The sequence below is a fragment of the Hoplias malabaricus genome, chromosome 10, assembly GCF_029633855.1.
Source record: "Hoplias malabaricus isolate fHopMal1 chromosome 10, fHopMal1.hap1, whole genome shotgun sequence".
NCBI lineage: Eukaryota > Metazoa > Chordata > Actinopteri > Characiformes > Erythrinidae > Hoplias > Hoplias malabaricus.
In genome coordinates, this window is record NC_089809.1 from 40,760,283 (window position 1) to 40,782,236 (window position 21,954).

A 21,954-nucleotide genomic window follows, 5' to 3' on the forward strand; every position below is an offset into this window, starting at 1 on the left:
CACGCAGACACAGGGAGAACACACCAACTCCTCACAGACAGTCACCCGGAACAGGACCCGAACTCACAACCTCCAGGTCCCTGGAGCTGTGACAGAGACACCACAGGCTGCACCACAGTGCCACCCCGACACAGAATACATTGGGCAAATTTTAAGGCTGGATTGCTCCTCTGGACAAGCACAAAACCTCTCCAGATTTCAGGGCGATCGTTAAAGATGATCTTCCCAGGTGATCCCTTAACGTCCACAATCCTTTACGTCTGGGCTCTGACTGTAAATCGTGAATATAAAGCCTGTTTATTATTCATGACACAGACTCCTGTAGTGTGGGGTGGACGCTGACTCTCAGGAGTGAAACACCATGCTAAAATCAGCCCTGAAAGCCCTAAAAGGCTACGGCTTCGCTGCCCTTCGCCGTGTGTTTACATCTAGTTGAGCTTAAGCAGAAACGACCTTTGGAAAGATGACTTACCCTACTGGAGGTCTTGCAGAAGTATTCAAATCCATTACTGTGGGGCGGTCTGTGACAAAGACTACATCCACTCTTCAGTGCCCTCCTCAGACTTTTCAGCTCTCAGAAAATGCCATTCAAACCTGGTAAAGTCCCACGGCGTCTGACAGGAAAGGTGGATATAGTCACCTGGAATCATTTAAGAGTAACATAAGCTTATAATATAGTGTCAGAACAAATATACCATTTATGTTCCTGCTAGTTTGGGTCACGTGACTTTGCCTCTCAGATCAGCACCAATCAGCGTTCACGTATCTCCACAGACATGCACTGTGTGCTGTTAAACTAGCCTCTTGTAGTGTCTGTAAGATACGCAAAATATGTTTCATTACAAAATATATTCAAACTACTAAAGCACTAAACAACAAACTATTTTGTAGGTGTTAAATTGTACTTTGATAAACACTGCATTTATTTCTGCTTTGTCTGAGAAACTATTTACTGAGTACGGGGTTCAGCAATAACAATTGCACCAGGGCAAGTAAAACATGGGGCGGCACGGTGGCGCAGCAGGTAGTGTCGCAGTCACACAGCTCCAGGGGCCTGGAGGTTGTGGGTTCGATTCCCACTCCGGGTGACTGTCTGTGAGGAGTTGGTGTGTTCTCCCCGTGTCCGCGTGGGTTTCCTCCGGGTGACTGTCTGTGAGGAGTTGGTGTGTTCTCCCTGTGTCCGCGTGGGTTTCCTCCGGGTGCTCCGGTTTCCTCCCACAGTCCAAAAACACACGTTGCAGGTGGATTGGCGACTCGAAAGTGTCCGAGTGTGTGAGTGAATGTGTGTGTGTTGCCCTGTGAAGGACTGGCGTCCCCTCCAGGGTGTATTCCCGCCTTGCGCCCAATGATTCCAGGTAGGCTCTGGACCCCCCGCGACATCCTAAAATTGGATAAGCGGTTACAGATAATGGATGGATGGAAGTAAAACATGGCCTCAGGACAGCAGGAAAAACCATACTGGGGTGGGGTGTGGTGGGTGGTATGCCCCGTGTTAACAGAACAACGTAACTGAGGTCTCCTGAAAAACCCTCTGTACCTGCTCTCTGAAATATGTAGGGAATATCCCAACAAAGCAGAAACGAGTGTCTCTTTTTTCATTCACTGCAACATTTAGAAAACAGCTGCTGAATTGTCACAACAAAATGTCTCAGTCACACTGTGTGCAGCGCAGCCGAGAGGTGTTTGTTATTAAACCAGTGCTTATTTACAGCAACAAGAACAGTTAAATGAAATGGTGTTGTGAGGAAAAACCTTAACGAAATATAAAACGTAAACCCAATAAAAGTAAAGATATGTTTGGGACGTTATAACGTTGGTTGGGGACCATGAGAAAAAAGTAATAATGTTAAATTAAGACAAATAATCTGAATTAAACACTGAATTAAGAGCCAGCTGCAGATGACAATGTGAAAAACACATTTACAGCCCACTTTGAACTAAAGGAAATCACAACTAATGGAATATTTTTTGTTTGTTTGTTTTTAAAAATTGGTCACATACCTATCACACACAAAGCACAAAAACACTCACATATTTCAAACTTACCTGACAAGATACACATTTTGGGACATTTCACGGCTCTAATAGAGGTGATATGTTATATATTATGTAGCTTTGTTATCATAGCTAAGTGTTAAAGTCACTTCCAACAATATATTTCTTCAGAAACCACAGTAAAGTGGTCTTTGTTCTGAATAAACTCTGCCCTTATTGAACGCGTTTTGTACGGAGCCCTGCTGAGGACATTCAATGATGTTAATATAAGACTTTTAATTAATTAAACGCATTTGATGACTTCAGTTAGAGGAATTAAATATTTAAAAGAGTGCACTGAGAATCGCTGTGTGACAGGAAAAAAATTATAGCTATAACATTAAATATCTTGTAGCCATACTTTTAAAAGCATTCCCACACATTAAACACCCCTTTCCCAAACATTAATAAGCTGTTGAGATACTTTAATTTAATTGTTAGCACGGTTCTGTGATTAAATCTTTGGGGGTGAGATATTTAGCTAAATATCATACGCATTACATAGGGATATCTCATTCCCACGCCTTAACACCAAGTTTGCACGCCTTAGTTTATAATGAAGCGATGTCACAAGCTGGGATCCGTACTTTTCCTGGAGTAATTAAATAAAATTCCGCTAAATGTGATATAATTCCAGTTAAAGCCGTATGTAAACTGTAACGTTATTCCTCTTATGGTTAGTTTGGAACTGGACACTGGAAGCTCCAGCCGTGTCTGCGGTCAGCACGGATACTTAAACCGCTTTATCTAATAAACTCAACTTTGTGGTTCAGAAAACAAGTGTATACTCACGGGAATCTACACATTTATTCGTCCCCAACTCGACGACAACGAACAGGTCCGTGTTTCTGAAAACTTCAGTCGGGACTCGCGGTGTAATCCTCCACCGGCACCTACTTTTTCAGCCGTTAACGGCCATGTCACTCACAATACAGGCGGTATTTATTCATTTTCTTTCCCACCCGTATTCCGACATGTCCCTCGTCCCGTGCTGTGATTGGCTGCTCGCTGGCAAATACGGACAGGTAGCCAATCCTATCTTGCGATCCTAAAATATTAACCAATCGTTATGTAGGAGGCGGGACTATAAGCAAACACTACGGTAGCCTGGCAACGGTTTTCATGACTCATTATAACCGTATAACGTTAACCTTCATAAACACAGCTTTTGTGCTTCAGTTACAGGTTTATAATATCGGCTTATGCCAGAATAAGCAGTTTTTGAGGGAAATATTAACGCCATGAGCTTCAAATCACTGGTTAAGTCACAAGTCTCTTGAAATCTCTTCAAACCGTTGCCCGCGTTAGCTCACAGCGCTCACAGCACCGTGTTATTTCACTTCTTCACTATGCCTCTCCCTCACGGGAATTTATCTAACCCTCCACTACATTCAGGACGGAGAAATCTGCGTTTGCTTCTGGGGTTTTGTTCCCCATGTTCAAATTTCAAAAGTGTATTCGCCATTCATGGCCAGCGCTTCGGATAGGCTAGTGCTGTCTGTGTGTGAGCACTGATTGGTCAGACGCGCTGCATACATGAATAAATTATTAAAATGGCGGCGTCAGTCTATTGTAAATTTTGCAGGGTCCCATGGGCTGATGTTCTGACATCCAAAACTGACACAGCTGTCGATGTGTCCTAAATAAAAAATAACACACACAAAAGAGCTGAAAATGACTGTGGACAACACCAAGGGCAGTGACAATGTAGTGTACATCTATGAACATGATGTGGCCAAATTGTGGACACCTGTGATGTTTATCAGAGCACAATATGGCAGTGAGCAAAACTAAACACCAGACTCAGTGCTTGTGATACACATGGTGGCAGAATGTACTGAATACAGAGCTTCCAGATCAAAAGAAACATCTGTAGGATGTGTTTCACACAGACTGAGCACACGTCCCATGTCATTCAGACTGATTAGTTTCATGCAGCGTGCAGATGATCTGAGATTTTTGGCCGTACACAGTATACGATGCAAACAAGCTGTTTAAGTTGTTGTCCAAGCATAAGATTTCTGAAATTAAACAGTATTTATCAGCAATCAGTGCAAGTGTAAAACCTTTTAGAATCAATGAAGCTGTGAATGCCATGCTCTTTTTAACAGACATCACTTTTCATTGCATAAGACCAATCTGCTGGGGTTTTTCAGTTGTTTATTTATCAGTTTCAACTTTTAACAACAACAGAAACATGGGGAAAAAAGTGGTGAAACAATCAATAAATAAATAAAATGAATGTCAAGAAAAGAAGAGTGTACAATTAAAAGAAATAACAAAAATAGTTAAACACATGAATAAATGTCCCATGTATATTTAGTTCAGGCAGAGAGAAGTAACGGCTCCCATGTCTTCTTTATATTTTAGTAGAAGTGTCTGTCGTTCAGCTGCAGTGTTTTATTTAATATGTACATTTCTAAACAAATTAAATATTGTTTTATTTTTTATTTCATTGAGACAGATGCATTTCTCTGCTAAACGATATGATGCTAAGCCTTCTAACAAAGAAGTGGTCCAGAGTCCTGTCCAGATCAGATACTGTGCCAACACTGTGCCCTTTCTATTGGAAAATCCAGAGCTTTGACATGATCCGCTGCTTTGATGTAGGGTTTATTTGAGATATTTGCCCATTTTAATGACGTCTCCAGCTGTTTTCTCTTGACGAGGTGTGTTAACAGGGTCTTTCTAAGGTGTGCAATGTTAAGTGTTAATCAGAATGACAAATGAGAGGTCATGGACCGCTCAGATATATTTTTTTAAATCTCTCTGGACATTTTTTCAGGCAGCCTGTGTCATGCAGCCTACTTGAAATTTACTGAACGTAGAGTGGTGGAAACACAAACTGGAATCAACCATACAGAACTAGGAGAGGAACAAACAGGAAACAAACATTAACAGTTGTAGACGTACGTAAAACACTCAGACACAGAAACACAGAGCTACACACAAGACCAGACAATAGAGCACTGAGACCAGGGGGTATTTAAACACAAGACCACAGACAAGGAACACCTGGGAGGGATATGGAGAGGGCAGGGCAACAAAGGAGGCACAGGTGGAGGCACTGATTAAAAGACAGGACTAGGGCGGAGACAAGGGAGGAGAATTGAACAAGACAAAAGCACATGACAGAAACATGAATCAGGACAAATGTGACATCCTGATTGGCTCGAATAACACAAGAGGCAGAATTATTAGAACAGTACAGATACTTTCATCAGGTTTTTCATTCTTTGCCTGCTCGGGGCCGCGGTGGGTCCAGAGGCCACCCGGAATCACTGGGCGCAAGGCAGGATCGAGTGGTGAATCCTCACTGAAATAAATATGCCAACATTTAGGGATAGGTTTTACCTTCAGTGAATGTATTGTGTAAATTATTCACAAAAATCATTGACAAAACATAAATCATAGTTTTTTATAGAAATTAGGGAAGGAACAAGAGTTTATAAATATCTATTAGTTTTTTGGGGGGTGGCTCTGTGCAGCAGCAGGATGTTTAGTGAGATGAGATGTACTTAAACCTCCCATTATTTATTCTTTACAATATTATATAATAAATGCATCTCCAGTTTTACAACACAGGCTTCCACCGGTCCTTAGACCAGCACAAGTGTCCACCTGTATTAATGCCAGCCAGAGCCTTCACCTGTCCAAAACCTGCCAGCCCAACGAGAGCCTCCACCTGTCCTAACACCTGGCTGATCATTATTGGTGCAACCCAACTTTACATTATGCGTTTACCTCTTAAGCAGTGGTCAATTGTGGTCAAACTGAACTGCACTGTTACAGTGTTTGAGCTTTTCAGCAGGGGATGGGCATAAATATTTGACATTTTACTAACGTGTCTAATAACACTAATATATTACAGTTCCAGGGAGCCTGTGTCCGCGTGGGTTTCCTCCGGGTGACTGTCTGTGAGGAGTGTGGTGTGTTCTCTCTGTGTCTGCATGGGTTTCCTCCGGGTGACTGTCTGTGAGGAGTGTGGTGTGTTCTCCCCGTGTCTGCGTGGGTTTCCTCCGGGTGACTGTCTGTGAGGAGTGTGGTGTGTTCTCTCTGTGTCTGTGTGGGTTTCCTCCGGGTGACTGTCTGTGAGGAGTGTGGTGTGTTCTCTCTGTGTCTGTGTGGGTTTCCTCCGGGTGACTGTCTGTGAGGAGTGTGGTGTGTTCTCCCCGTGTCTGCGTGGGTTTCCTCCGGGTGACTGTCTGTGAGGAGTGTGGTGTGTTCTCTCTGTGTCTGTGTGGGTTTCCTCCGGGTGACTGTCTGTGAGGAGTGTGGTGTGTTCTCCCCGTGTCTGCGTGGGTTTCCTCCGGGTGACTGTCTGTGAGGAGTGTGGTGTGTTCTCCCCGTGCCTGCGCGGGTTTCCTCCAGGTGACAGTCTGTGAGGAGTGTGGTGTGTTCTCCCTGAATTCGAGTGGGTTTCCTCCGGGTGACTGTCTGTGAGGAGTGTTGCGTGTTCTCCCTGTGTCTGCGTGGGTTTCCTCCAGGTGACTGTCTGTAAGGAGTGTGGTGTGTTCTCCCTGTGTCTGCGTGGGTTTCCTCCGGGTGACTGTCTGTGAGGAGTGTGGCGTGTTCTCCCTGAGTTCGAGTGGGTTTCCTCCGGGTGACTGTCTGTGAGGAGTGTGGCGTGTTCTCCCCGTGTCTGCGTGGGTTTCCTCCGGGTGACTGTCTGTGAGGAGTGTGGTGTGTTCTCCCTGTGTCTGCGTGGGTTTCCTCCGGGTGACTGTCTGTGAGGAGTGTGGTGTGTTCTCCCTGAATTTGAGTGGGTTTCCTCCGGGTGACTGTCTGTGAGGAGTGTGGTGTGTTCTCCCTGAATTTGAGTGGGTTTCCTCCGGGTGACTGTCTGTGAGGAGTGTGGTGTGTTCTCTCTGTGTCTGTGTGGGTTTCCTCCGGGTGACTGTCTGTGAGGAGTGTGGTGTGTTCTCTCTGTGTCTGTGTGGGTTTCCTCCGGGTGACTGTCTGTGAGGAGTGTGGTGTGTTCTCCCCGTGTCTGCGTGGGTTTCCTCCGGGTGACTGTCTGTGAGGAGTGTGGTGTGTTCTCTCTGTGTCTGTGTGGGTTTCCTCCGGGTGACTGTCTGTGAGGAGTGTGGTGTGTTCTCCCCGTGTCTGCGTGGGTTTCCTCCGGGTGACTGTCTGTGAGGAGTGTGGTGTGTTCTCTCTGTGTCTGTGTGGGTTTCCTCCGGGTGACTGTCTGTGAGGAGTGTGGTGTGTTCTCCCCGTGTCTGCGTGGGTTTCCTCCGGGTGACTGTCTGTGAGGAGTGTGGCGTGTTCTCCCTCTGTCTGCGTGGGTTTCCTCCGGGTGACTGTGAGGAGTGTGGCATGTTCTCCCTGTGTCTGCGTGGGTTTCCTCCGGGTGACTGTCTGTGAGGAGTGTGGCGTGTTCTCCCTGTGTCTGCGTGGGTGTCCTCTGGGTGACTGTCTGTGAGGAGTGTGGTGTGTTCTCTCTGTGTGGGTTTCCTCCGGGTGATTGTCTGTGAGGAGTGTGGTGTGTTCTCTCTGTGTCTGCGTGAGTTTCCTCCGGGTGACTGTCTGTGAGGAGTGTGGTGTGTTCTCCCTGTGTCTGCGTGGGTTTCCTCCGGGTGACTGTCTGTGAGGAGTGTGGCGTGTTCTCCCTGTGTCTGCGTGGGTGTCCTCTGGGTGACTGTCTGTGAGGAGTGTGGTGTGTTCTCTCTGTGTGGGTTTCCTCCGGGTGATTGTCTGCGAGGAGTGTGGTGTGTTCTCTCTGTGTCTGCGTGGGTGTCCTCTGGGTGACTGTCTGTGAGGAGTGTGGTGTGTTCTCTCTTGTGTCTGCATGGGTTTCGTCCGGGTGACTGTCTGTGAGGAGTGTGGTGTGTTCTCTCTGTGTGGGTTTCCTCCGGGTGATTGTCTGTGAGGAGTGTGGTGTGTTCTCTCTGTGTCTGCGTGGGTGTCCTCTGGGTGACTGTCTGTGAGGAGTGTGGTGTGTTCTCTCTTGTGTCTGCATGGGTTTCGTCCGGGTGACTGTCTGTGAGGAGTGTGGTGTGTTCTCCATGTGTCTGTGTGCGTTTCCTCCGGGTGACTGTCTGTGAGGAGTGTGGTGTGTTCTCTCTGTGTCCACGTGGGTTTCCTCTCACAGTCCGAAAGCACATGTTGGTAGGTGGATTGGCGACTCAAAAGTGATTGTGTGTGTGAACTCAGAATGTGTGTGTGTGTCTGTTTTGCCCTGTGAAGGACTGGCGCTCCCTCCAGGGTGTATTCCTGCTTTGCGCCCAATGATTCCAGGTAGGTTCTGGACCCACAGCGACCCTGAACTGGATAAGGGTTACAGATAATGAATGAATTCCCAATAAGTTTGATGTGTCACATGACCCTCTTCCCATTGAAAAAACAAAAGTTGGATCCAAAATGGCCGACTTCAAAATGGCTGCCATGGTCACCACCCATCTCGATAAGTTTCCCCCCTCCCATATACTAATGTGCCACAAACAGAACAACAGGCAACAGGACAGAGCAAATGCTAAAACAACACCTTTCATTCATGGAGTGGACATCTGGATTCTGAAATTGTGACTTCTTGTTCTTAAATACAATAATTAGCTTTAGTATTTCTAAGAACTTAACAAACAATTAGCCTTTGTTTTTTTGCTTTTGAAATGTATGACGTATTTTACATTATTCAAATGCAGAAAGACAGCATGTTTTATGTTTGAGAAGGTACAGAAGTATTAGGCATCATTTCTTTGTTTTAAAATGCAGGCTTTGAATAAGTTACCTGTGATTTGTGTTCGATGTTTGATTTTTTTTTTTTCACATGCACAAAGGTACCATTTTTATGTTTGAGAATGTACAGAAGGATTAGCCATAGTTTCTTGTTTAAAGATGAGTCTTTCTAGCTGCTACTAAACATTTTGTGAAAGTTTACAAGTATTTTCTGTATAGCACAAGGAATAACTTGTATGTGATCTCAATGACAGATGACATAATTTAAAAAGTAAAAAATGTTACATTGTCTCAGTTTATTACCTCATTGTTTTGTGTTCTAAGAAACATATTTAGAAATAGTATTTTAGCAAATGCTTTACATTGATAAACACAATGTTAAGAGTTATTTGTGCATACTGTAAATTAATGATATATCAGTATATTAACTTATGACTTATAAATATGTATTATGCCATGACTTTACTTGGTGAGGCACATTATCATATGTAAATGCAGTAACTAATGACCTGTAGTGTATTAAGTAATGAGTATTAAGGTATTAAGTAATGTATAATTACATCTTGAAATTTGGCATTATCATTGAAAGTTGAAATTTGATTTGTTTATTTAAACTACCAGTAACACTTCTAAAGTCAAGAACCATGTGAAAAAGACCTGAAACTGAACTCTCGTCATTGTCACCACCAGAATGAACTGTACATCGGAATGGTACAGACAAGGTAGGTGTGTAAAATGTTTAGCAGATTCTAAATAAGGCACAACTTATTACACGTACTATATGAACCATGAGGGCCAAATTTTTAGATATTTTTGTTAAACAGAAACAAACACCTGTGGCTAATTTCCTTATGGTCTTTTTTTCTACCACTTTACTGTGTGTAAGTGGGTTAAACTAATTAGTGAATTAATTAATGTGGCAACAACAACCCTAAAGTGGAGTGACTTTATATATATATATATATATATAGGCTTGGAAATTAGTACATTTGTTTGAAGACATTTATGATGATATCCTGCCACTAGTACTTCATTACCAAGACTTACAAAGATTGTTTTCCCGTATTGTCACACCTAGTGCTGATTGTCCAGCAGTAACTCCATCTACTTTTATGTATAAATTTTAGAAAAGGGGGAGGAATATGCAGACTTTCACCTCTTCATCCAGGATCTAAAAAAATATGAAGTGTTTTTTAGATCCTGGAAGAGAGCAACATTACAGAACATCATTTTCATTGACAGTGTTGGAAGTGTACCTCAGGGCTGGACAATTGAATTGAATCATTTTGTTGTTTTCTAGAAGGGAAGAGATGCACTGTGATTTGTCTTTACATGTTTGTATTCAGAGAGGCGGTGCCACCATGCTATTCAAAAACATTCTAGTGTTATGTGTCTCCATTTACGTTCATGGTTACAAGCAGCCTGTTTTAAAGTATGCAGGCAATCACTGTACCAAGGAGCTAGCGTTTTCTCTGTAAATTATTTGGCCTTGACTGGTGCAACACTATCAAGGTTTGTACACAGCACAGTGAGCTGGAAAAGAGAAGGTGGTAAAGAGTTTATCAATAAAAGGACTAACAGTTGAGGATGGTATAGTGTGTTTTCTGTTGTAGCGTGACTGTGGACAGATATCACTGTAAGTATGACCAGAGAGGGTGACAAACTGTTTTCTATTGGTTAGGTAAAATATAAACCAATCCAGGGCAGTGCCACTGATGCCCAGATAATGCAGTCTTGATAGAAAGATAGAGTGACACACTATGTTGATGGCTGGTCTATTGTACTTGCTAGGAAACACATTCTGTCTCCACTAAACACTTTTGTGAATCGCTCTGGGTAAGAGCCTCTGCTAAAGAAAATGTTAGTCACTAAGTATTTCTGTAGCTGACTGTCGACAGTGCATTCAGGGAGTTTAGCTAGAACGAGAACGATAGAAATTGGCCAGTAAATGTTTGAATCTGATTGGTCCAGACTAGGATTCTTTAAATATGGGGGTAAGTGCAGCAATCTTGTAAGGCATGGGAACCTGACCAAGAGGCACAGACTGATAAATAAGAGTTATAAGATAAAAAAGCAGAGCAGGCAAACAGGCTGTAGTTAAGGTTGTAGGAAGTGGATCAAGAGAGCAAGTTGTAGTCTTAGAGGAAGTAAGGATATCAGCAACGTAAGAAGGATTAACAGTATGAGAATCAGGACGTGAGGAAGAAACTGAGTTGGAAACTGTAGAAAAGAGGGCAGGAGACGAGGAAGCAGAATCAACTGGAAATGCAGAAAAGATGGACTGGTTAAAAAGAAGAGCGTCCACACCCTCAGTCTTAGGGAAGGAAATGCACTTTGGAGTGAAGTGTTGGGGTACAGCCAGAGGAACAGTAAACATAAGCTTATGATCAGAAAGTGGGAACAGTAGTGGGTGTGGATTAGAATAGTAGGGAGCAAGAGCAGACTACATCATAGCTGTGAACTTTATCATGAGTGGGGGAATTTACATGCTGTGTTAAATGGAAACAGTTAAGAATAAAGAAAGTCCTTTGTAAATGTGCTGTCTACTTCTAATATATGAAAATAGTGAGCCAGATATTCATTGATTATTAAGAACATTCACTTTCCAAATAATAACCTTTTTAAAAATTTTTTAAAATAAGTCATGTGTAAAAACAGTTTGTAGAGAGACAACACAAATTTTAAATAAATAATATCTGCAACAAAATTGTGCGCTAATGTCTAAAAACTTCTTTAATAAAATACAGAACCACAAACAATTGAAGAAATCGTTGCACCTGGCGAAATCATTCATCAACATACAACACATTCTCCAAAAATCTTCCAAACAGTTCACCATGCAATAAACATTCAGTCATTCAAGTGATTCTTTATTGTCATTATTAATAACCTTTGAAGAACACTTTTAAAGAGTTTGAGATTATTATTTTACCATTAATAATAAGAGTTTTTATTTAGTAGCTTAGTAAACTATACAATGAGCTGTTTTTAAGGTTTCCTTAAAGAGGAGGTTTCTTCAAGAATTTTATATAGAACCAATTACACACAAAGAACTATTTCATACTTAAATGCTTCTCTGAAGTTGAAATGGTTCTAAACAATTGTTTTTAATAAAAGAAACTTTAAGAACCCCCTGTTGTAAGCTTTATTTTGTTAATATTAAACAAATAGTGTATGTTTAATATATGAAAATAATGAGGCAGGTATTCATTGATGATTAGGAACATTCACTTTCCAAATAATAACCTCTTTTAAAACATGATAAAACAAGTCATGTGTAAAAACAGTTTGTAGAGAGACAACACAATGTTTGAATAAACAATATCTGCAACAAAATTGTGCGTTAATGTCTAAAAACTTCAGACGTTACCATCCCACAGAGAGTGAACTTCTTTTTCCTTTTTTTGTAAAAGCAAACTTCATCAAAATATATTTCTTACTGCCAAATGCACAGATTACACCATGTAGACACTCATCTAAGTTTTATAGAAACTAAACTTAGTGTAATCCCAGCATATTTCTAAATCCAGTCATCAATACATTTACACATAACAATTTCCTCAGTACAATTAAAAACGCTCATAGCCAGGGTATGAGTTCAGATGGATATATATAGATAAGAACAAATAGTTTTTTTTCAGTGCTGAAAGACCGCCTCAGGAAACTGTAGCTGCACCACTCAATAAAAAGCGCCAACACAGGGTGCTGCCTCAGAGATGTGGAAGTCAGCTCTTGGACTTATTCAACATGAGCAACGACACAGAGAGCTACAGCCCAGGTAAAGATACATGGCCTTTTTCTTTTAAATTATTGCTAAGTCTGGAAACAACTGCTTTGTTGTTATTAGTTTGAATGCAATCACTAAAGTGCAGCGTACAGTGTTTCAGATGGTTTTACAAACTGCAGAGTTGGGACGAGGTCCTGGGTTTTTAAACCTGGAAATTAGGTCTGAATATAATGGGTTTTTCCCCTGTATTTTAATTAATTTATATCTTTTGAAAGGAATCTAAGTGACTTACGCACAGGTGTTCTATGATGTGGTTCCTTGTACTATTTTAGGCTAGACACTGCCCAGAGTTTTCAGAAGATGGCGGGGCAGCACAATGGTAAAGTTGATAACAACGAGAAATGCTCTTCAATCTGAACTGCCACCAGTTCCTAGCACTGTTTCAATCAGCTTAAGTTACTGTACCATCAACACATTTATTGAATTTGGACAGATCACCAGGATTTGTCCAAGGGAATGCTTCATTTTCCACCAACTGTGTTTGGGCACCTGCTCATGGAACATTTCTTATGAAATGAAGGCTATTAGTGGGTCCTTTTTTCTCTTTTGCAGCTGTAAAAATTTCTTCAGAGAAGTCTTTTAATTAGATATTTATTAGTGAATGAACATGAATTAGTCGAGCTGCATTGGCTACCCTTAGCTGCTCGCATCATTTAAATCACTAATGATGGCCTTCAGAGTATTCACTGGCTCTGCTCCCATCTTCCTCAATAGACTCTTAAAACCATACGTTAGCGCCCGCCCTCTCCGTTCCTCAAAGGAGCGCCTACTAACACGGCCAACCCCCCGTACAGGTCAGTCGAGGCTATTCTCATCTCTGGTACCACGCTGGTGGAACGAGCTTCCAAGCACCATCAGAGCAACAGAAACCCTATCTGCATTCAAGAAATCGGTAACACTTTACAATACGGGTGCACAAATAAGCATATATTAATAGGTCATGAATGATCTCCTCATAGTATATTAATACATATATTAATGCTTAATATATCAGGAACTAACAAAGGATATACATTAATGACCATATTACTCATACATAAATCGCCATTAGCAAGGGTAAATATTAAGTATCAACATCTTGTTAATTCAATCTCTTAATTAACACTATGACTTGCCTTATTAATTAACACCCTTTACATATTGGATCTATTTGGACACTGTGTGTTACATATCTTTGTGCATTGATGTAGACAAATTTATAGGCAGGGACATAAGCAGTGATTAAGTGATTATTATGAGTTTATTACGAGTTTTGTAATTACTTATATAAAGTCACTTGACTTTAGGGTTGTTATTGGCCACAATAATTAATTAAATAATTAGCTTAACCCACTTACACAGAGTAACATGGCAGAAAAAATAACCATAAGGAAAATTAGTCACAGGTTTTTGTTTCTGTTTAACAAAAATATCTCAAACTTTTGCCCTCATGATTCATATAGTATGTGTAATAAGCTGTGCCTTATTTATAATCTGGTAACCATTTTACACACCTACCTTGTTGGTACCATTGTGATGTATAGTTCATTCTGGTGTTGTGTTCCATGTCAATGACAAGAGTTCAGTTTCAGGTCTTTTTCATGTGGTTCTTGACTTTAGAAGTGCTACTGTTCATATAAAATAAAAAAATTAACTTTCCTGCCTATAAATTTGCCTACATCAATGCACAAAGATATGTAACACACAGTATCCAAATAGATCCAATATGTAAAGGGTGTTAATTAATAAGGCAAGTCATAGTGTTAATTAAGAGATTGAATTAACAAGATGTTGATACTTAATATTTACCCTTGCTAATGGCGATTTATGTATGAGTAATATGGTCATTAATGTATATCCTTTGTTAGTTCCTGATATATTAAGCATTAATGTATGTAATAATATACTATGAGGAGATCATTCATGACATATTAATATATGCTTATTTGTGCACCCGCATTGTAAAGTGTTACCATTACTTCCTGCATATTGCACTCAATGTAAGGTATTTTGTATAATTTGTGCTGTAGTTCGAATGTTAGATCCTCTTTTGTATGTCGCTTTGGATAAAAGCGTCTGCCAAATGCATAAAAGTAAAAGGTCTGCCAAATGCATAAAAGTAGATGTTGGAACATTTCTGTGAGGATTTGATGGCATTCAGACACAGGAGCATTGGTGAAGTCAGGTACTGATAAAGGATTTTTAGGTCCACTTCAACACATTTCACTCAATGGTGTGTCATTGCTCCAGAGTGCGGTTCCACTGCTCCACACTCTTAAAAATAAAGGTGCTACAAAGGGTTATTTGAGAGATGTCACAGAAGAAACACATTTGACTCCATAAAGAAGCATTTTTGTTTAAGAGATGTGTGAGTGTGAAGAACATTTTAAAATCTATCACTTGATCTTAATGTTCTTTACCCAATTAATTTTATCAACAAAAAGTGGTTCTTAATGGAACCAAAAGTGGTTCTTCTACAGCATCCCTCAAAGAACACTTTGTAGCACCTTTATTTATAAGAGTTCACAGCCTATGATTGGCATTGGTATGGTCACATTAGGCTCATCTGCTGATGCTCCAGATCATTCAATATAAATGAATACATATCTATAGAGAATACACAAGCTGTGAAGTAAATGACAATATGGGGGTCTTACTGCAAGTAAAAAACTGGTGAAGGAATGAATGCCCATTCAGTTAAAGCACTTTTAAATGTACTCTGTTGTCGTTTTTACTAAGTGTTCCATTGTTGGTGAAAACGACTTTTTATTTAATTAACATCCAGCACTGTTTATATTTTTTTGTTTGTTTTAAACAGATTATGACGACTACTACAGTTCCAATGAAAGCCAGGCTACACCCTGCAACAACGGCAATGTACAGGCCTTCGGCCAAGTTTTCCTCCCCACTTTCTACACCATGGTCTTCATAGTGGGCTTCATTGGCAACAGCCTGGTGGCGTATGTCCTCATCAAATCTCTGCCCTCCTGGGCCCAGAACACCGCCATGAACCGGTGGATCTTTGGGAACTTCATGTGTATGACTGTGACGTCCTTCTACATGCTGAGCTCCTACGTCAGTATCTTCTTCATGATCCTGATGATGGTGGATCGTTATGTTGTCATTGTCCATGCACACGCCTCTCTATTTTCCCAGCACCACTCAGCCAAAGCAGGAATAGGTGTGGCCGCTTTTATGTGGCTAATCTGTCTGATGGCTTCCCTGCTAACCATGATATTCTCCAAGAAGATGGAGGAGTCAAACGGATCAACATGCAAACCAGAATATCCTGATCAAACCTATTGGAGGCCGTTCAGCTACATAGAGCAGAACATCCTCGGCTTCATCCTCCCACTCTCCATCATGGTGTTCTGCTACTATCGGATCATCCCCACCTTGTACCATATGAGGTCCCAGACGAGGCACACAGCCATCAGGCTTATCATGATATTGATTATAGTTTTCTTTGTCTTCTGGACGCCCTACAACGTGGTCACATTCCTGTTCTTCCTTCATCACACCGGGCAATTACAAAGTTGTGAATGGCAGCATAACCTGAACCTGTCCATGCAGTGGGTGGAGACGATCGCCTTAATTCACTGCTGCCTCAACCCCATCATCTACGCCTTCGTTGGCTAGAAGTTCAGGAGATTAGTCGTTAAAGCCCTAAAACAGTCATTTCCTATTTGCTTCAACAAGTGCAAAACGCTCAGCATTGAGTTGTCAGAGAGGAGGAGCTCGGTGCACTCGCGCTCCTCAGAAATATCCACCACAAAGATTATATAGCCACAGCAAGCCCACCCTGATATGGTTTAATCAGAGGATATTAAACGCTCAGCAAAGCCTTGTCTGCTTCTGCTAAACCTGACTTGAGAACATAAAATCGCATATTAATATTAGGGTCATTTTCCTTTTAGCAACAGGACTTTATCTAGAGAACTCCTTACTCTTAAAAATGAATGGTTCCTCAAGGGTTCTTTCATAAAGAAAATGGTTCTGTACAGAACCACAAACAATTGAAGAAATGGTTCTGCACCTGGTGAAATCATTCATCAACATACAACGCATTCTCCAACAATCTTCCAAACAATTCACCATGCAATAAACACTTCAGTCATTCAAGTGATTCTTTATTGTCATTAATAACCTTTGAAGAACACCTTTTTAAAGAGTGTGGGATTATTATTTGACCATTAATAATAAGAGTTTTTATTTAGTAAATCGGTAAACTACACAATGAGCTGTTTTTAAGGTTTCCTTAAAGAGGAGGTTCCTTCAAGAATTTTATATAGAACCAATTACACACAAAGAACTATTTCATACTTAAAAGCTTCTCTGAAGTTAAAATGGTTCTAAACACTTGTTTATAATAAAGGACACTTTAAGAACCCTCTGTTGTAAGAGTGTAGGCTTATTGTTTGAATATTAAACATATGGCTTTATATTTAGTAAAATATACAGTAAATTGTTACTAAATTATCTTAAAGAAGGGTTCTTTATTAATGAGATCTTTATAGAGCCATGCAAAATCGTTAGTTTGGTGTTGCATAGAACCATTTTTCAGAAGCTACTCCGATTCATATACAATAAGTTCTGATGAACTTTTAAAGTTTTAAATACAACTATTGCCTTTAGTGAAGAACCCTTGAAGAACCCTCTTTGCTAAGAGCAGTTTATCAGAGTCAGCAATGGAAATCTGGTTTCGCCCAGAAGTGTTTAGCACTGAAGTCTATTTTTAGTTTTCTTTCTGCATTTACTTCACACAGGAGAAAAGAGCAGCATGAGTTAAGAATGTATCTAATTAATCTTACAGCAGAGAAAAAAAAAACTTGTACTTTGTGTATGAATCTATATCTCTAAAAATATATATATTAATATATACATACATACGTATATTTCTATGTATAATGCATTTTTGCTACTGACCTGTAAAGCATTTATAACTTTTAAATAAAGATTTGTCTTTTACTGTTGTTTACACTTTGTGCTGCAGTTTTTAAAGCCTCTACACTTGATTACACAACTATGTATTTTTTATTCATATTTTGGAAGCATTCATTGTTGACTTACCAGAGCCTCAGTTCCACAAGCTTCCAGAAAGCTCTACGTTACTTACCTTCGTTTTATAAATTGCATAAGTCCTCCTTATTAGTTTGAATAACGATAATAGAAAAGGAATAATGTTGTCCGTTCATAAAGTCAGACCCCATCCACAAGGATACAGATATTCTTAAAAATGATTTAAAAAATAAAAAGTCTTTTTCTCCAGGCCACACGAAAGGTCACGTAACACAGAGGTGTACTAAGCGCTCTCTAAGGTGGAGAGTTTTGAAAACACCGTTGTCACTGTTCTTCATGTGCTCGAGGTAAACTGAGCTTTTCTTAAAAGCTGATGTCACACAACGTGTCTGTCTCTGTCTGAAACTCACACAGCTCCTCATTTCCTCTGTAGTGAACTGCATCAGCATTATATTGTATTTACAGAAAGACTGAGTGACTGGGCTCAAATAGACTGAGATATGGTCATTTTACCAAAGTCTTTTCAAAGACTGCAGGGTAAAATCATATGCATTGTTAGTTAGTTATCGTTACACTTTCTAGATACCCAAGGACACTTTACAATCTACACTGCTCAGAATGCTCAGAACACACACACTGGCGAGAAGCGGCAGCCAAACGTGCACAGCGTACTCTCAACCAGAAACGACCGTCCACCTGGAGGACTGCATCGGCCACTAGGAATTCACCCAGAACAGAGTGCCAATCCATATCTGGGCACACACACATTCCCTCACACACATACATACAGACATTCATTCACATACTCACTCATTCACATTGTTTGAAAATTAAACATATGACTTTATATTTAGTAAAATATACAGTACATTGTTTCTAAATTATCTTAAAGAAGGGTTCTTTATTAATGAGATCTCTATAGAACCATGTAAAATAGTTAGTTTCTGCTCAGTGAACTGATTCTTCTGACAGAGAGAGTATGTTGTATGTGGATCTGTGTAGCACATTTTTAAAAATGTTTTTCTCTACTGCACCAGAGAAGAATTTTCAGTAACACTTTACAATACGGGTGCAGAAATAAGCATATATTAATACATCGTTAATGATTTCCTCATAGTATATTAATACATACATCAATGCTCAATATATCTGGAAATAAAGGATATGCATTAATGACCACGTTAGTTATACAAAAATAGCCATTAACAAGAGTAAACATTAAGTATGAATATCTTGTTAATTCAGTCTGTTAATTAACACTATGACTTGCCTTATTCATTAAGATCCTTTGCATGTTGGATACAGTGTTACATATCTTTGCGCATTGATGTAGGCAAAATTATAAGCAGGGACATACGCAGTGATTAAGTAATTATTAAGAGTTTATTACGAGTTTTGTAATTAATTATATAAAGTCACTCGACTTTAGGGTTGTTGTTGCCACATTAATTAATTCACTAATTAGTTTAACCCACTTACACACAGTAAAGTGGTAGAAAAAAAGACCATAAGGAAATTAGCCACAGGTGTTTGTTTCTGTTTAACAAAAATATCTCAAAATTTGGCCCTCATGGTTCATATAGTACGTGTAATAAGTTGTGCCTTATTTAGAATCTGCTAAACATTTTACACACCTACTTTGTCTGTACTGTTCTGATGTACAGTTCATTCTGGTGGTGACAATGACAAGAGTTCAGTTTCAGGTCTTTTTCACATGGTTCTTGACTTTAGAAGTGTTACTGGTAATTTAAATAAACAAATCAAATTTCAACTTTCAATGATAATGCCCAAATTCAAGATATAATTAAACATTACTTAATACCTTAATACTCGTTACTTAATACACTACAGGTCATTAGTTACTGCATTTACATATGATAATGTGCCTCACCAAGTAAAGTCATGGCATAATACATATTTATAAGTCATAAGTTAATATACTGATATATCATTAATTTACAGTATGCACAAATAACTCTTAACATTGTGTTTATCAACGTAAAGCATTTGCTAAAATACTATTTCTAAATATGTTTCTTAGAACACAAAACATGAGGTAATAAACTGAGACAATGTAACATTTTTTACTTTTTAAATTATGTCATCTGTCATTGAGATCACATACAAGTTATTCCTTGTGCTATACAGAAAATACTTGTAAACTTTCCCAAAATGTTTAGTAGCAGCTAGAAAGACTCATCTTTAAACAAGAAACTATGGCTAATCCTTCTGTACATTCTCAAACATAAAAATGGTACCTTTGTGCATGTGAAAAAAAAAAATCAAACATCGAACACAAATCACAGGTAACTTATTCAAAGCCTGCATTTTAAAACAAAGAAATGATGCCTAATACTTCTGTACCTTCTCAAACATAAAACATGCTGTCTTTATGCATTTGAATAATGTAAAATACGTCATACATTTCAAAAGCAAAAAAAATTGTTTGTTAAGTTCTTAGAAATACTAAAGCTAATTATTGTATTTAAGAACAAGAGGTCACAATTTCAGAATCCAGATGTCCACTCTATGAATGAAAGGTGTTGTTTTAGCATTTGCTCTGTCCTGCTGCCTCGTAGCCTCCAAATTCTTGTTTTGTAGGTCAACCATGCCCGCTCAAGATGCTGGGTATGGGCTCTAGTGTGGGGATCTACAAACCACTGGGCGTGATTAACCCTAAAATGTGTGAAGCCCAAATCCATCAAAGCAACTCTGTACGCTCTCCATTCATCACTTATCAGTGTAGTACCTGGATGCACGTGTTTAACAACTGTTGCCTGTTCCCTCTTTACACCAAGCATACCAAACACCCAATTCTTTCTCCTCCAAGTGGGGGTAAATCCTTCCTCGACCATACTGTTGGAATAAGATTTTATTAATGGATTAAGATCATGTAGGGCTGAGGCCAGAGTGACTTCTTGTGTTATTGTGTTTGTATTTGTACTTTTTGGGACAAACTCTCTGTGCAGTCATAAACATTAGGCAGGACATTTGGAAGTGAATAAAAAACAACCAATACATCTTTATTTAGGGATGTACAAAGATACACTGCTCAGGATTTGACTGATTACATTTTCTTTATAAACCAAACTGGATGATTGAGTGGGGGGTTCATTTCTTTGCCTTTAATTTAACAACTCAGGCATGATTACTGTTTACTCTCATGTTTGAAACTCTCTAAAATAAAAAAAAATGTGCTGCAAGTGCTGTTATCAATATCTCTGTACATTTGCTGTTGTTTCCGGAAATATCACTTATAATGTGTCCAGAAGTACATTGGTGATTGGTGCTGATTTTTTTCAAACATCATTGTTCTACACAAGACTCTCTTACACCTCTACAATGCACATTTTGCATTGTGATATCACAATATCTCAATGCATAGTTACACCCCTAGTTCACCATCACTGGAGACTGTTACAACTGACTGTTGTGATCACTATGCATGACCTATGAATTTAAAGTATTCAAATATTCAAGGTATTCAATTATGTTTTAGCAAAACTACAAATCCAAGTCCTATAAGAAGAAAAATAATTATACCAAGTTTAAGATGAATCTCATTCACCCACCTTTCATTTGTGGCAAAAGTTGCTTTCATCCAGAACAGCAAATCTCTTTCACCTCCAATCACCTGCCCATGTTTTCTGGTATATCGTTTCATTGCACGGTGGCAGATTTTCATTAGAACCGAAGCCATCTATGTGAGTGTCCTAGAGCTTTTTGCAATGCCATCTTGCATCATGTCCACCTGCCTAAGGTGCAAGCCTTTAGAGAACCTGCAAAGTCCATTCATCGGGTATTTTTAATCATTAGATAAACATGATTACCACTAAGTAGAATGAACAGGGTGAGGTTCATGTGTGATTTTTCAAAGTAAACCTTTAATTATTTTAACCTTTAACTATGTATTTTTTATTCATATTTTGGAAGCATTCATTGTTGACTTACCAGAGCCTCAGTCCCACAAGCTCTATGTTACTTACCTTAGTTTTATAAATTGCATAAGTCCTCCTTATTAGTTTTAATAAAAATAATAGAAAAGGAATAACGTTGTCCGTTCATAAAGTCAGACCCCATCCACAAGGATACAGATATTCTTAAAAATGATTTAAAAAATAAAAAGGCTTTTTCTCCAGGAGAAAAAGCCACCTGCCTAAGGTGCAAGCCTTGAGAGAACCTGCAAAATCCATTCATCGGGTATTTTTAATCATTAGATAAACATGATTACCACTAAGTAAAATGAACAGGGTGAGGTTCATGTGTGATTTTTCAAAGTAAACCTTTATGTTAGAGAAACCCAAAATTCAACGTCAAAAAAATGACACTAAGAAACCTCCAGAAAAGCTCATCTCTAAACATTGAACAGATACATTCCATTGCCATTTTGGTGAGGTTGAATTTATGGATGGTATTACATTGCTACAATGCACACATATCTATATTCTTTGTTCATC

The 21,954-nt window shown here is 39.5% G+C and overlaps 1 protein-coding gene and 1 pseudogene across 7 annotated transcripts in view; one reads left to right on the forward strand and one right to left on the reverse strand.

The window, feature by feature from the left end:
• Nucleotides 1-2,942, reverse strand: part of cobl (cordon-bleu WH2 repeat protein) — a 112,410-nt gene extending 109,468 nt beyond the window's left edge. For all 7 annotated transcript variants that reach the window (XM_066682375.1, XM_066682373.1, XM_066682379.1 and 4 more), the window contains exons 1-2: nt 2,827-2,942; nt 473-640 (exon numbers count right to left, since the gene is read on the reverse strand). In XM_066682375.1, the coding sequence (XP_066538472.1) occupies nt 473-507 (35 nt within the window). In that variant the 5' untranslated portion in view covers nt 508-640; nt 2,827-2,942. The remainder of the gene's footprint in view (nt 1-472; nt 641-2,826) is intronic.
• A 10,407-nt stretch (nt 2,943-13,349) lies between these two features.
• LOC136709110 (C-C chemokine receptor type 4-like) lies at nt 13,350-16,264 on the forward strand (annotated as a pseudogene).
• Nucleotides 16,265-21,954: the final 5,690 nt, after the last annotated feature.